The 16,805-nt window shown below is 37.1% G+C and overlaps 1 protein-coding gene across 1 annotated transcript in view; it reads right to left on the reverse strand.

The window, feature by feature from the left end:
* The window catches only part of LOC132823743 (uncharacterized), a 38,261-nt gene that overhangs the window by 10,015 nt on the left and 11,441 nt on the right, over positions 1-16,805 (reverse strand). The window contains exons 2-9 of the mRNA XM_060837742.1: positions 13,131-13,255; positions 11,440-11,530; positions 8,053-8,132; positions 7,905-7,949; positions 6,889-6,932; positions 4,719-4,897; positions 1,650-1,731; positions 317-403 (exon numbers count right to left, since the gene is read on the reverse strand). Of these exons, the coding sequence (XP_060693725.1) occupies positions 317-403; positions 1,650-1,731; positions 4,719-4,897; positions 6,889-6,932; positions 7,905-7,949; positions 8,053-8,132; positions 11,440-11,530; positions 13,131-13,255 (733 nt within the window). The remainder of the gene's footprint in view (positions 1-316; positions 404-1,649; positions 1,732-4,718; positions 4,898-6,888; positions 6,933-7,904; positions 7,950-8,052; positions 8,133-11,439; positions 11,531-13,130; positions 13,256-16,805) is intronic.

Below are 16,805 nucleotides of genomic sequence, written 5' to 3' on the forward strand. Positions count from 1 at the left end.
AGACTTTGATTAACTACTTACTTTAAATTAGGAAACTATGGGTTGAGGAAGATTAGGATAGTGACCTTCTTTTAAGAGTTGAGTGAGGTTAATTTGTTAAAGCTACTGTATATATGCAGAAGAAAAAAATAAAACATTTCATTTCACCCCCAACCTCTATACAGGTTTGCTTTCCCATATCAGTGGTTAGTCGTTAGATATTGGTTCTCTAAGTTGCCAAATTCCATTTACTGCTGTTTAAAATTTGCTTTTAAAATGCCACTGCGCTTAATACGTGACTTCCAAAAGGTTCTGTCCCCTTTATATGAAAACAGACCTTCATTATGTAAGAGTACATCTGTGCTGTCATTTTGCTCCATCTCAGAATCTGCATCTTCAGTGCATTCAAAATCATCCTTCCATTCTAAATGATAAAAATGCAAGCAGATTAGTTTTCCCAACAGTTTACAACTAATTAATTTGATTTCTGGGTTAGACAGAGAAATGAGTAAAGGCAATGGATACCACAAAAGCTTTGGGCCTTGACAACACCCTGGTTATAATACTGAAATTAACTATGCCCCTAGCCAGGCTGTTCCAGCACAGCTACAGCCGATATGTGTATGAAACAATGTGGGAATTGGCGAGCTATTTCCTGCCAACAAGAACCAGGATAAATCTAGTCCAATCAATTACTGCCACATCAATCCATGATAAATCAAAGTGATGGAAGGCATAGTTGACAGTGCTGTCAAGCAGCGCTCACTCAACATTAACCTGCTAACTAATGCAGTTTGGACTCTGCCAAGGCCACTCAGCTAAAAGTCTCATTTCAGCCTTGATCCAAGTAAGTTGGAGTGAGTGTAACTGCATTTAACATCAAGGCAGCATTAAAAAATACTAGCAAAATGTAAGCAAATGGAATAAGATGAAAACTCACCACTGACTGATTTATACCAAACCAAAACTTAAAATGGCTGGTTATTATATACCCTTCACTTCAGTCTGAAACATTGCAGGACTTCCATAGGGTAGTGGCTTCAGGTAATGTCTACCATCTTCAGCTGCTTTATTTAGTTACAATTTTTTGATACTTAAGATCAGATTGGGAATGCTTTTAAAGAAGAAATGTTCAGTGGCTTTTGCTACTCTTCAAATGTTAAGTCAGTGTTCACATGCAACTAGACCTGGACAATCAAACTTGGGTTGATAAGCGGCAAGAAATATCAAACCACACAACTACCTGGCAAAGACCATCTCAAACAAGAGACAATTTTCTCTTGACACTAAACTGATACATCACATAAGTCATCTACTGATTTCCCAAAGTAGCTCACAATCTACAAGATGCAAGATGTGCAGTTTGTATCAAATTCCTGTTGCCTGTTATTTTACAGCTGCAACAACATTCAAGAAGCTCAGCATTCTTCAAGAACCAGCAGATCAGTAGAGATTTCTTCAGATTTTCATTAGGTGATTTGTAAGCCATTCTTACTGAAAGAATTGTGATTGTTGACAACCTCATTTTACTGACAGTCAAAGCTCACCAATGGAGGTAAACACAGCAAGCTATACATTTAAAAAGAAAATAACAAAAAACCAATCAATAAAATCTTGTTAAATGTATATTTCCCACTGAATAAATTATTGGTGCTACAAAACTTAATTACCTTTTATATTATTTAAGGCTTCCTCTTGTTTAGATGAAATCATAAGCATAGCATAGGGAATAGTGAAGGTATCTTTTTTGCTCTGTTGGAGATAAAAACAACTCAACATAAATGACTACATAGACATCATCGCTTCAATCTCAGAACATTATTCTTCATATAATATCAAACATCATTCTTCCTAGAAATGAAGAATTTTCACAAAATTGATTGGGAAAAATTACAACACTTATACGAAACTATCAAAACAACTTTTGACATTCTGGTTTCTTTCATGTCTAAAATTATTTTTGATTAGCATATTCAGATACCTTATAATATGTTTGGTAATTGTGATTTGAATCTGGGCTTCTGGCCCGGAGGCACAAACAATATCACAAGAGTTGATGATGTTTGAACTGTCAACTCACCTACTTGTAACCTGAAAATAATGCAAACGTACAGCTACTTTTATAAAAGGTGCCTATGCCAAAAGCATCAAATTCAAAAAACACATTTTCCTCCCAGTATAATTTCAAACCAACCTTAAGCAAAGTGATTCAACCAGATGAGATTGTGATCATTGACTACTGAGCCAATTATATTAACAACTGGCATAAACCCCACTGAAACAAGCAACAGGAAATGATAACAAGTTAGACATTCCCAAATGGATCATGCCAAGTTTTTAGGGGAAAGTAGTAATTAGGTTTATGGCATAAATGAGCAGGTGAGTTTGCACAATTACAATGATCTACATCTTGAAATTCCCAAGACAAATGGTTAAACTATATGATACTGAGATAAGGCAATTATGAGGTCACAGATTTGATTCCTGTTATGCTAAGTCAGCCAACACATTGCCCAGGCAAGAAAATGTCTGCTTGAGCAAGATATTGAGGGCTACCAGGCAATATCATCAAAAAAGCAAATCGCCTAATATCAGGAAATGATAAGCTGCTGGAACTAAAACATAAAACAAATATTCACTTAGAAATATTTGGGTTAATCAAGGACAATGGAAGCTATGCAAATAAAACTCCAATTAATCTCTAATAAATATGCCAAATTATATAACCACTAACAAATTTTACAATACACAGGGCATGAAATTTTGACTTATAGTCATCCTGAAGACAGAGTTACAGAAGCCAGAGGTCCTCTGTTTGCAGCGTGGTATCTTTAAGTTCCTCCCAAGTGGCTCATACAGCTCTCGTGCTTGCAGGAGTGTACACAAGTTGGAGTCCTACATTAGAGATGGAAGTCTGCCACTTAGCTCTGCCATGATATTGAACAGCTGCACCAGTCAATGTTCTCCTTACAGATGTGGATCTCAGAGGTTGACTCAATGTATTCACTTGTCATTCAAAGATCATGCTTGATAGTAGTGGCACATGGAGGGATACTTCTGTCTTCGACTCTGGCTGAACGCAATCCTACTACTGATGACCCATGGAATCTCACAGATTTTCAGTTTGAGCTGTTACATGTCCTTTGAATTGATCCCACTTAACAGGGTGGTAGCGCACTCAACATTCTGCCAGTTCAGTCAGTAATGGAGCTCCCAATTCACATTTGGTGACAGGCATTGAAGTTTCCCCTCCTATCAGAGCTTCTTCCAAGTTATGTCCAACAAGGAGGAGAATGTTTCTTCAGCTGAGGTCAAATAGGCTATAGGTACAAAAAAGGCCAAGGTTTTCAAAGTTTGTGAGAAGATTTGTAGCTCGGGTGCTCGTTGTTGTGGTTCTGTTCGCCGAGCTGGGAGTTTTTTTGCAAACGTTTCGTCCCCTTTCTAGGTGACATCCTCAGTGCTTGGGAGCCTCCTGTGAAGCGCTTCTGTGCCGATTCCTCCGGCATTTATAGCGGTTTGAATCTGCCGCTTCCGGTTGTCAGTTGCTGTCCGCTGCAGTGGCCGGTATATAGGGTCTAGGTCGATGTGTCTGTTGATAGAATTTGTGGATGAGTGCCATGCCTCTAGGAATTCCCTGGCTGTTCTCTGTTTGGCTTGCCCTATAATAGTGGTGTTGTCCCAATCGAACTCATGTTGTTTGTCGTCTGAGTGTATGGCTACTAAGGATAGCTGGTCGTGTTGTTTCGTGGCTTGTTGGTGTTCATGGATGCGGGTTGTTAGCTGTCTTCCTGTTTGTCCTATGTAATGTTTTGTGCAGTCCTTGCATGGGTATTTTGTACACTACATTGGTTTTGCTCATTATATTATAGGGCAAGCCAAACAGAGAACAGCCAGGGAATTCCTAGAGGCATGGCACTCACCCACAAATTCTATCAACAGACACATCGACCTAGACCCTATAAACCGGCCACTGCAGCGGACAGCAACTGACAACCGGAAGCAGCAGATTCAAACCACTATAAATGCCGGAGGAATCAGCACAGAAGCGCTTCACAGGAGGCTCCCAAGCACTGAGGATGTCACCTAGAAAGGGGACGAAATGTTTGCAACAAAAACTCACAGCTCCGTGAACAGAACCACAACAGGCCCAGGTTTTCCTGGTATTATACGTTACTATGACACTCTATATTCTCCTACAACATTTATGCTGATCACCACTGCTTCACAATAGCAATGTCTAGAAGGTAACCTTTACACAATTTTGTCCCCTGCTGAAAACGGTGAATGTAATTCTCACCAGTTTACACACCTCTACAATAGTTCACAACTAATAGATCATTTATTTTTTGAAAAACACTCAAACAATTGAACAGGGATCAGTGTGAGGCTCCAGAACAGTTTCAGTCTATCCAGAATCTCAAAATTCAAATCCATGACAGTGAAGGGGTTGAAAAAGGTAGTGGTGAGCTTGGAATTTGACATGTTTACAGATGGTAACGTCAAGTAATAGACATCAGATGAAAAATAATAGGTGGCCAAGGCTTTCACTTCACATTTTTTAGTCACCAGAACATTAAAGATTTTCATTCCATCAATCTTGACTGAATATGAACCCAGCTGTAAGTTTTATAATCCATTGCATTCAGACTGCACCTCAATCATCTTCAATCTACAGTCAAGCAGAATGAATGCATCGTATCAACTGAAAATAAACGAGAAAACAATTGAAAGTACCGTACCTTTTCTTTTCTGCTCAAAGTTTTCCATCCTGTTGCTTGATTAATTGACGGTAATAAAAAGGATGATGTAGATGCTGAAGCTTTTGAATTATCAGTTAAATCAAGGCAGAGTTCAACTGCACTTTTTAATGAATTATCTTCATCCTCCACTGCTGCTATCAAACCTGACAGACAGATACCTAAAATATACCCATTAAAAATCATTTATTCTGGCACAACTTTCCAGCAAAACTTTTCAAGTCACTTAGCTTATATATAAGACAGTATTAAACATGAAGTTATATTAATATTCAAAGAAACAATGATTTGCCAGTCTCTCAGGTAATCTCTCAGCAAAAGTGGCAAGCAAGGGCCTAATCGCTTATTGCTCATATGGACCTCTTCGATAAATCTACCACATAACAGGAAAGTTGTTTCCGAGCGAAGAATAATTTCTCCAGAATATAAACCAATTGTTCCACAGGGAATTAGACCTTTGGATAAAACCTTGTGCTACATCTCAAAATTAATGCTTCAACAAAAGTAGCCAGATAAAATATTCAACAATGGGGGAAACCAGCAGCATCTTAATTACAAACCCGAGGATAACCCTAAATTCAAACTTTATGTCAAATTCTGTGAAATATTATTTCAAAGTCATGCTATAAACTGATCTTCAACAAACCAATTTTGATTAATAACCTGTGAAACGCAACCGTTCATGTCCTTGTTGCTCTTGTAAGTTAATCTCCATGTTCGGTTTGTAAGTCAATCTGGGCTTCAAATTTTAATAAGTGCCGTATTTTTTAAACAAAAGAGTGATATAGCCAAGCTGTCCTGATAGTCATTTGGATAATCATTCTGTGGAGTTGAGCAATAAACCATACAGACTAAAAGGAGTCCAATTTAGTTTCTGAACTATCTAATCTGAGAAGTTAGAACTCTACAATTTCACACAATGGTGAGGGAGACAATTTTCATGCTAATGAACACAACTGTCAAATGCACAGATGGCATGAAGGTGTATGACAACAGAAACAAGTGAGGCTGTGATGTCACTGCAGTTGAATTCTCCATTTGGGATTAGTAAAGGTTAGTTTCAACTGAGGTTCAAGTTACACCAGTACAAGTTAGTGTCCTCAGAAGAGGAAAGAGAAGTGGCAGTCTTCAGAAAAATCTGGCAGCCTTAAAAGATTCAAACTCCATTGTTCACAATGTTGGCTGCATACGAAAAAATAAATCATATGGCATTATTTGAGTGCCTCACCCCAATACAACATCTAAAACATGACCTCAGTTTTACCTTTTAAAAACAAAATCATGTTTGCAGGCCATCATGCACTTATTCTGCCTCAGCAGATAGCCAAGTATCCTTCTAACAGGCCTCAGGCAATGTAATTTCTGAATCAGCTACAAGATGTAGAAGACATACATGAAATAGTTTATCTGCCTCATTTCCAGTAAGGAAGCGTGGTCCTGCACCCAGCACCAAATTCAATCTCTGAGCACAAGACTTAACTGAACCAACTTACATTCCCAACAAGTTATGTTGTGGGTTCAGGTGGTGATATAAGCATTTCACTTGAGATTTGGGTTATATTACTGATATAAAACTCTATGTTGCACATGAAGTTGGACCATCTCATAGACCATAGAGGTGCCTCTAAGTTGGTATTAATTGACACCCTCCCCTGTACAAGACATAGGATGATGCGTAAAAAGAAAAAAAAAAGAAGACAGTGGTAGAGTCATGGGAATTCTTCTAAGGCCAGGTCGAGGTATACGATTAGGATATCTAATAGTGTGTTACAAATGACTCGGAAGAACTCAATGGGTGCCTGACAAGGGAATGGCTCCACTGCTCAGCATCAATATTCCCTAGCTTCAAGAATTCAAAATGTGCATCAAATGTTAGATATATCCATATATTTAGGTGCTGAACTTAAAAATTCCAAATAGTGCCCACTAATACAAACTAAAACACATGTATGCAAAAACATACTAGTCTCCTTTACATTCAGAAATTTCTTTAAACTAAAGATCCATTGCAAAGGTTTTGTTACTAAAACTGTACACCAGTACTTTTAGAATTGCCATAACACATTTTAAAATCAAATTTTACCAAAATTAAAGACAATGCAAAAGTTATTGGAATGCAGCATATAGAAGAAAAAGTCTAGAAGAAGCTTACCAGAAAATGATCCTGATTGCTCTGTCATGTTATGTACATGGTTTCTACAAAATTAAGTTTTACAATTCATGAGTCAATAATCACAAATATATTTTCTAATTGTTTCTAATTTGTTGATCTTGAAATCTGTAAAAGTCCAGTTATATTGAGGAAAATTAATAGTAACTCTTGGTTATTATTATTATTCCTCTTTTCAAGGTTACCCCCACCTTGTTTCAAGAGTCCAGCAATACCATTCAGTAAATGAAGCACAATAATTATACAAGAATTCCCAGATTCATTCATCCATCTCTCCTTCCTTTCAGGAAGGAGCGGTGCTCCGAAAGTTTGTGTGCTTCCAATTAAACCTGTTGGACTCTAACCTGGTGCTATGGGAAAGTCAACCTAGCTGAGACCAAGACATTTCCATTTGGGAAAATTGTACTTTCAGTAGCACTGATGCAAAAATGTGGTGTGCCCCTATATTAATTCTCTTACCTTTTCTTGTAAATAAAATTTCAACATCAAAAGAGACAATAGCACAATTTGTGAATTAGGCTGAGAGCTTGGAGTATAAGCAGGAATTAGATTCAGGTTAAAATCAATTGATTTTCCCACTGTCAGAAAGTGCAATAATCAAATAAGATTGAAGCATATTCAAGCACAAACTACCATTGGTGATTCTGGTGCAAAAATAGAATGTAAAGCAAAAGAACAGTGACACAATCGCACTCATATAGCAAGTTAAAAAGGCAAAATATCTCCAATCACTTCACAAAAAGAAGCAGAGTGAACCTGATCAAAGACGTAGTTAAGAGAGAAACAGTGAGGAATTTTGGTAGTGAGAGGAATGTAGCAAGATAGAAGGATGCAAAACAATTCAAAATCTCAAAAGAACAGTGTCAAATCCCTGGCTCCTCCTAGAAATAAGCTGCAAATGGAATTGATGCACCTTTTCAACTCTCAGCGATTATTAACTCAGTTAAATATTTATTCCTACACAATCCTCACAGGCTTTAGAAATACTCTTTACTTACTGCCAAAATTCTCTCAACTTCTTCTGCACAGCAGAGTCCAAGTTGCTGAAATATGAAAAGTTTTGAAATGTCAGATAGTTAACAAAATAAAAAAAAAACTGATTGCAATATGATATCAAAATAAATATATACACAGAATACCTCATACCATGAACATGCATCAGAAAAACCAGTTTCTGCTGGCAGGATCTTCAACTCATGAACAGCTAAATAGAATTCACAATCTTCCTGAAGGGGAAAAATAAAAATCACATTAGGTATTTCTAGTAGTTTCAGAAGGCCGCTCACGAGACTGCAACACTTAATAGGTTTGATGATTCTTGAATGCCTTTGCTCACCACGGCCAAAATTCATAAATCATTCTGCAGATAATCCCATACCTAGCAAGATCTCTGCACCTGCCTAGGCTTTCAAGGCTCAAGCATATCTGGCTCATGAACTGGCCACATCTTCCAGTTTCAAATCTTGTTCTTACTCTCAGACCATTCTAAACAATAAAGTTAATCTCAAAATGCTCTTCTCAAAAACTCCCTCTGATCCTTTCACCAACCCTCCACCTCACGCCAAACACCCACTGTCATTTGCCAAGGGCAACTATCTTATCTCAATAACTGAGAATATCCAAATGCTTGCTATAGTGTCCTAATGTCTAGTTATGTCGAGCATATACCTAGCTCTCCCTCTGCATCGTTTAGGGCAAAACTTGCAGTTATTACTTTCAACTCTGGGTTTCCTTCACGAATGTCTCTTCGTGAGCCTGCTCTGCTAGTCAAAAAGATCATGGTTAATTTTCTGCTTCTACTATTACCTCTTACATCAGCCTGAATACCAAGACCTTCTTCGAATCCAAGAATCTATCAATTGGAGTCTTGCAATTATTTAATAGCAGACCATCCCCAAGGCTAGGATACAGAGTACCCAAATATTCAAGACCTTTTGAAGGAAGAGGTTTCTCCTCTGCTTAATCGGAGACTGTAGCCTCATATTTTAGACACTTGATCAAAGCATCTACCCGTTCATAATTTTCTCATATGATGCAATAATCTATCAATAGAGTTCCTTGGTTTAATTTCTGTTAATCCCACTATCGCCTCATGTCAAGATTCAGTCTAGTAAAGCTTCTTTGCTTTTACACTCTACATCTTTTAGAGAAAAGGTTGATAAGCTATTTGATAAACTAAATACTTGATGCACTTGCAAGCTAAATTTGCTAAACCAAACTTTGGCAGAAGGTGGGAAGTTTCTATGCAGAGCGGTAGGGTGGCGAGGAAAGAGCATGTGGGGCCAGAGACGTATGAGGCACACCGGAGCGTGAAAGCAAGGTTGATGGGGCACATGCAGGAACTAAGGAGGTATAAGAGAGCACACGCAGTTGCTAGTGACGGTACAAAGGAAAGAAACAGGAGTGTGAGTGGTTCAGTGTGAAATTTGCGCAATTACTAAGCTTCCACCTTAGTCTCCAACTTGCCCAAATTTCTTCATTCCAGCTGCTCCCTCCCGATGCTTGTCCTTGCTTATCCCTTAACATTCTACTCCGCAATCTCCTCCTCCTTTTCCCCAATAAACAAATACTTTGTTCTTGACCATGGTTGTTTTCATCATTCTGCTTTCAATCTAGCAACCTTTTTTTTGCCACCAACATTCCCTCCAAGCTGTACATCTCCAACATTCTGCGCACGTCGATTGCCGTGCCAATGCAGATTGCAGTACTGACTTCTAGTTCTAGATACCGTTGCCACATCCGAACCTCAGAAGTCATAAGAAGAAAAAAAAAATTAGATGGAACATTGCTTGCCATCCTCAAACATTTGTTTATGCTTTCTCGTGCCTTAGTTCATTTCTCTTTAATGTTTCCCACTATTCACAAGATCTTTTACTTCAAAAGAATTCTGAGACTATTATTTTCTCCAATGCGCTACTTGAATGCAAGTTAGAAGCCTGAATGTCACGGTTTAATGTCTTTCCGCATTATCTCTTTGTATTGTTGCAAAATCTTGATTTGCATGCAACCAATATTTTTCAATCATTTGAAAACTACGCCAAAATTTTATTTAATTATTCTGAAAGACTGTGGGTTTTCAGAGCGATTTCTCTTTTTTTAATATAGATATTTTTATTGAAAATTTAACATTTTTACAAGTTTACAAATTTAAAAAAAAGTATAAACATTGATATTATTTATTTAAGATTTAATTGTATAACCAAAATTTAACAAAAGAAAAATATTGAGAAGAAAAACAAAACTCAACTAACTACTAATCTAACCTACAACTAACCAGAGTGTATAATTAAGTCTCTTACATTATTCAAGTAAGAGAAAAACAAAAACGACGGATAACACAGAAATTTAGTGAGATACATGCTCGGAATGTATTAACATCAAATGTAACAAAACCCGTATTCGTGCAGGATTCCTCTCCCAAGGGGCCCCGGACCAGCCAGGTTCGCCATCTCAATTAAATAAAAGCCCTTGTCAAGATAGTCGAAATATCTGTATTTATATAATTCAAGAAGGGCTGCCATATTTTTTGGAATAATTCGGTCTTTCGGTGCACCATATTTGTAAGGAAGTCAAGGGGAATACATTCCATGATTATTCTGTGCCAATTTGAAAGTCCGGGGGGGGGGGCCCTCAGCCACCCAGTTTACCAAAATATTTTTCCTTGCACAGAAAGAGAGAATAGAAAATAATCTCTTCCCGTGCATATATAGGGAGGGTAAGTTCGAAAAGCCCAAAAGGTGAGATACAGGCTCCATTCTAATTTCCTTTCCTAAGATTTCTGTCAGAGCACTTGCTACTTTATTCCAATATCTACCGATCTTATGACTGGTCCATAGGCAATGTACAAGAGTGCCCACCTCTATTTTACATTTGGGACACATTGTAGATGCTCCTGCCTTAAATTTTGCCAATCGATCCGGTGCTAATGGGCCCTATGAAGTATCTTCAGCTGAATAGCCTGAGTTCTGTTGCAGATGGTGATTCTTCTGGCGTTTTCCCAAATGTCATTTCACGTTTCTATAGAGATTTCTCGTCCCAAATCCTGATCCCATGTTTTAAGCAGATTGTCCATATCTCCCAATACTTCATCATGTAGTAAATGATAAATAGTACTGATGGAAGATACCCCCATTGGCCATAGCACTCTACATTTGCTACCTGATTTATAAAGACTATCTAATAACGTAGTCTTCTTCTGTATGTAATCTCGAATTTAGAAGTATCGAAAGAGGTCTCCATTAGGTAATCCGAATTTCTGACGCAGATGTTCAAAAGACCCCTTCTTTAAATAGATCCCCTAAACAAGAGATACTCCTGGATCTCCAGAGATTGAAAGTGGTATCTGTAAACCCCGGTTGAAATCCCCATGCTCCCACTATCGGAGCATAGGGGGATGTTTTGATTCCAAGCTTTGATTGTGTTTAGTATTACAGGGTTTTTACAGTGATCCGTAATGATTTTCCAGAGTGATTTCTGTCCCACCCACTACACGAAGTCAAAACCAAAATTAACCAAATTAATTTCATTACTTACCAACTCCAGTTCCAATCTGAGCAGAACATTGAATTTTCTCAAAATAACAATTTTGTTTTTGATATCACTGAACGTATAATTTTCTTCCGCCCTAAAAATGGAGAACAGAAAGCATATACCTGATATATAAACTTTTAACAATATGTACAATTAGCTTTTGGTACCAAAGAAGAATCTTAATGAAAATACAATTTCTATGAATTTATATTGTCCTAATTTATATGAAGGAATAATGAAATACTGAAGTCAGACAACATTAAAGATTTGTTTCAGAAAAGAAGCTGCACTTCTATGCTCTTTGATCTCATCCTTGAGACACATCAAAATGCGTTACTGCTCATCTGGGTGCAGTAACATTTCTCACATGTACATAAAAAAAGCTCACAACAAAAATGAATGAGTAGTAAACATGTTCCATATTAAGTATTCATACAAAGTAGTAATACAAGGGTGCATTACACAGGTGCAACTACCAGTGGAATACTTCAATTTATCAAATCAATTCTTTATACAAAATGAATGAACTTGTAGCACTTAAGTGCAGACTTGGATGTAATGAGAACAGAAACTTGAAGCAAAGCTGGGCACTAGCTCCAACAAAGTGCACAGGTTTACTACTCTTCTGTCACCTAAGAAATGAGAACTATGCGTGCAAGGCAAGACAGCAAGTATTGTAAACATTGGAAAATTAACAGAGCACCATATAGCCTAGCGTGCATTAGGGTTTTGCCACACTTGTTTCATTTGATTATCCAAAAGCTAACAAACTGAATGTGGTCAGGTCATCATTAATATTCACATTAAAATGGATCAATAAGTTAATAAAAATAGAAAATTAGGTTCCAGACTGGTAACATCACTGCATTGCTTAAATGAAATATCTGTATTTAATCAAAACGAATAAAGGTTTGGGCCAAAATAAATTGCAAAAAGAACAGGTTTGTTGTTCATAAGTAACAAAAATATTACCTATTACTTAAGTAAATGAGCCATTTTGATAATGTTACCAACACAAATAAACCTCTGCAAGTACTGTGAAGATATTCTTGTTGACCATGCATTACAGAATCATCTCAGCTGACAGTTATGCAATTAGAAATAGGTGGAATCATCCCTAGTTGAGTGATAGGACAATAAAGATATTCTACCAGACATTCAGGTGACAACCATGCATAACTGACAGTTATCCACACATAACAGGCAGTGTAAATGAAAATATTCAACAAAATTTAATGAAGAGAATTGCAAATGTTATACAACACCATTTTAAGGCTAGAAAATCCTTTGGGAGAAATCAAGGCACAAAATGGCAGTAAGCAGGAAACAATTAAGGCAGAGGTCAATGAGCAGCTTACGATCGATGACTTTTAAAATTCTTTTAAAAAAAAAGTTCCTTTTACTTGCTGGCAGATTACCTCACTGTTGAGTTGTGATTTTTGATATTGAACGTTAGTCTTCAATCAAAAGGTGCTATGCATGGCAATGTGATTAAATAATAATTTAAGTGCATCAGTACATGTAAGGATTTGTTCAGGCAGAAGCAAGAGATAGGCATTCTGTTGGATGTTTGTGCATCAACAAAGCAGGGCAATGCCAAAAGAATTGGTCTTTCGAGGATCATCAACCATGTAACTATGTAATTACTCCATGAAGCAAGAGAAATGCAAGTCTTTAAATTTATAACTACTTACTGCTCCAGGTTATGTTTGGCTTCCTTTGTCACCACAGCCTTAATATAGTGCTTGAGATCAGATATATGAACAACAGCAGCAGATTCATGTTCACCTTCTTTCGTCCAGTTCTCTAGTGGCAAAAACTGTAAAGAAACATATAAATGAATTAATGTCCTTAAATCTTATTTCAGTTAGTATTCTGATATTTGGGGGTATCAATTTCACAACAAAGCTTCTACTTGACAAACAGTTCCAACAACTTGCTTAATCATCACTCTAGCACCAAATTTTCAAATGTTTGACTGAGAAATGCAGGATGCCTATTAATGTATATAGTAAAGTGCATTAAACCTAGACAGGAATATTAATATAAAAGGTGTAATTCAATTTCAATCATAGTTCTAATTGAATTTTCCACAATTACTTGGATTTATGAAAGATAGGTGGTTCAGAAACAACATTATAGAAGTTTATAAAATATTGAGGCATATAGGTACAGTTAATAGCAGAAGTCTTTTCCCTAGGATGGAGGATTTCAAAAATCGGGGGCACATTTTTAAGGAATCAGATTTTAAAAAAGACATGAAGGGCAAATTTTTCACACAGAGGGTTGTTCATGGGTGGAATGAACTTCCTGAGGAAATGGTGAATGTAGGTACAACTACAACATTTAAAAGACATTTAGAGAAGGACATGAATAGGAAAGATTTGGAAGGATAAGGGCCAAGAGCAGGCAGGTAGGACTAGTTTAGTTGGGATTACGTTCAAAATGGACTGGTTGGAGTAAAGGGTCTGTTTCAGTGCTGTATGACTCCGTTAACTCTATAATCATCAACTTCCTAAAATGTATTGCATTTTCCATGACCTCTAATGATCTTTTGAGTTCATATTTGCTTCTTCTTTCTGTTCAGTTATACAGATATCTATAATTCTTGACAGCATCATCTCTAGGGATGGCAAGACAGCAGTCAAGCTTCTGGTCCCACTTCAACATGAAGGCAACATTCTAATTGCTAGTTTTCTGAACACATGCATGAGTTAAGGGTGGCGGCTTATTTATAAAAGTTAGACAGCATCAAAATCTCAATGCCAGCTGAATAGGGCCAACCATCCAGCAGGCATGTTTCCAGCAAAAGTTTACACAGGAAAGGAAAATTCTCATACTCCAAAATGCCAAGTCGTCAAAAAGCTTATAAATACTAGGAACATAAATTCTTGCCCTTTCCAAATCAATTGTACATAAAAAAAGACATAGCAAATGCACCACACATTATATAACACAGACAGGAACTACACCTATTTAATCATATAATCTGAAGACACTAGGCCACTGCAAAAGCTATTAATGTGCACATCAACATCAACTCCAACTGGCTGGCTAGCATAATGCAATTTCGTAATGCATGACCTTAATGGTTTTGGTTGCTAAGTGCATTATGCATTGCATCTGATGGAAGTTGAAATTCAGTGCAGTATCTGTTACATGTAACTCTTTCACAAGCAGTTTATGGTTAAGCAGTTTTGTGGACTGTAGAAGAACTGAAAACTCCCAAAAAATGCTGGAAATCACACCAATCAGTTAGCATCCATGGAGAGAGAGCATGTTAACGTTTCAAGTCTAAATGACTTTTCATCAGAGCTGATGTGAAGTATGACAGTATGCACAATTTAATTGAAAAACAATTGCATAACACAGTGTAACTCATTAAAGGTAGAAGACATTTTTTAAAGTCTGATTTAACTGCAATATACATACATTGGGCTGATGACAAAACTTCCAGTGGTTCCACAAATAGAATGCTTCAGTACTAAAAGAAAATTTGACAAAATTCCAAGCAAACACAAGTTCATTCAATGATGTTCAGATGACCGTTGACTTCAGCTCAGCATGCACAGTTCACAAGCATCCGGTTCCATTTCACATTATGTCTACAGCGACATGTTGAATTAAAAATTTTGAACTAAACCAATTGATTAATTCAGGTCAATTTTAATATGGGTAACGTGTATTTTCAAACAACACAGAATAAATATGTACACAGTTATTGTGCATCAAAATGTACTACCATTATAGTAAGTCAGGTATGAAGTCAGACTTTTGAACTGACTCTTTGCCCCAGTAACTATTAGCTTCATAAGTGAGATGGACCTCAACTCCATTCCAAGCAAACCAGTCCATAACAAAGAACTGATCACATAGTCTGGCAAGGGTATGCAAGGCAGCTCACATTATTAGAAAACAGAGGCCTTGCAAAAATAGGTGCTATAAATCATAAAAGCAGATTTAAATTATGGAAGCCAAAACTTTGATCCTGCAAGGAAAGAGATTGTTTCTAATATTTGAAGCACGAATATTAGGGAAAGAAGATGTCTCACACATTTTTGTAAATAAAAACAATCATACCTCATTAAACTTAACCAAGTCATTTTCTTTAATGCTCTAATTTTCTTTGCTTGAAATATTTGTGTCTTTCAGGCTGCATTGACAAAATGGAACCTATACCAAAATCTCACGGCCAAAGCAAGTGGCTTGGTCAAAGTGATAGGTTTTAACAATTATCTTAAAAGGGAGACGAGGTACATAGAGACTTAGGGGAAAATATTTCAAAATCTAGCACTTATACAACTGATAACACAACTTCTGTGGTGCAGGGACTGAAATTCAGGACACAGAAAGCCAGAATTTTCAAAAAAAAATCTTGGAAGAGCATTGGGGAAGGAATAACAATTGGGAGCACTAAGCAACAACACTCACCTCCCCACCCTAGACCCTCCAAGATAGCCATAATTGTCAATTCTTCAGCAGAGTCCTTTCTTTACAAATGACAGGGCTTGACAACATCTCAAAACTGCCACAATCTCATTTCACTTAGTATTCTTGAAGCTGACAAGAAAACAGCACTTGGCTCAAAGAAACGTTTGGCTCCTAACCAAATGCACTATTCAGTGATCAAGGCTGGAAATGCACATGCATGGATCAGATTGACTGTGATCAAATACCAGCCAACAAACAGACAAAAGCTCAAGGATGAATAATGAATAATAGGCATCTTTGTGAAATACTACAGTGGCTGTCCTCCTTGGAATCTTACTACAGCAAACTAGTCAACATTTAATGAACGAGAATTGAAAAAGAAAAAACTATATTTATATTTTATAAAGTATTCTTCTGTCTTCCTTTTCAGTACCTGTAGCTCAAGTAAGAAGTCCACATCAACCCAACTAAAGTAACTGAACAGAAAAGTAAATGTGTCTCACTGCTATCCAAATTATTGTAGCATTTTATGAAACTGAAGACTCCACACTGAAAATCTAGATTCCCAGGGATTGATTGCAAAAGAAGATGGCCTTTTTGGAGACTGCTCTGCCCACTAACATCATTTCTAAAGCACATTAACTTAAATTTTTAACAATATTGTCTACTGCACTGTGGTTTTGTAAAATTGATCACTGTCTGTAAGCACCATATCTTTCCCCCTTGCAGTCAAATCATTTATAGTTGGATTGTATAGCTGTATTCCAAATCAATTGCTCAGCAATCTTAGGGCCTGTTGAAATCTAATTGCAACAGATGGGGGAAGAATGTGCATAACTCCAATTGCCTGATAGTTGAAATGGGACTGCATTATAAATCCGATTCTTTGGTCTCTAGTGATAGCTTTGCATCTGAACCATTGGCGGTTTCCTGAAGCT

Source organism: Hemiscyllium ocellatum, chromosome 17 (assembly GCF_020745735.1).
Source record: "Hemiscyllium ocellatum isolate sHemOce1 chromosome 17, sHemOce1.pat.X.cur, whole genome shotgun sequence".
NCBI classification, from domain to species: domain Eukaryota; kingdom Metazoa; phylum Chordata; class Chondrichthyes; order Orectolobiformes; family Hemiscylliidae; genus Hemiscyllium; species Hemiscyllium ocellatum.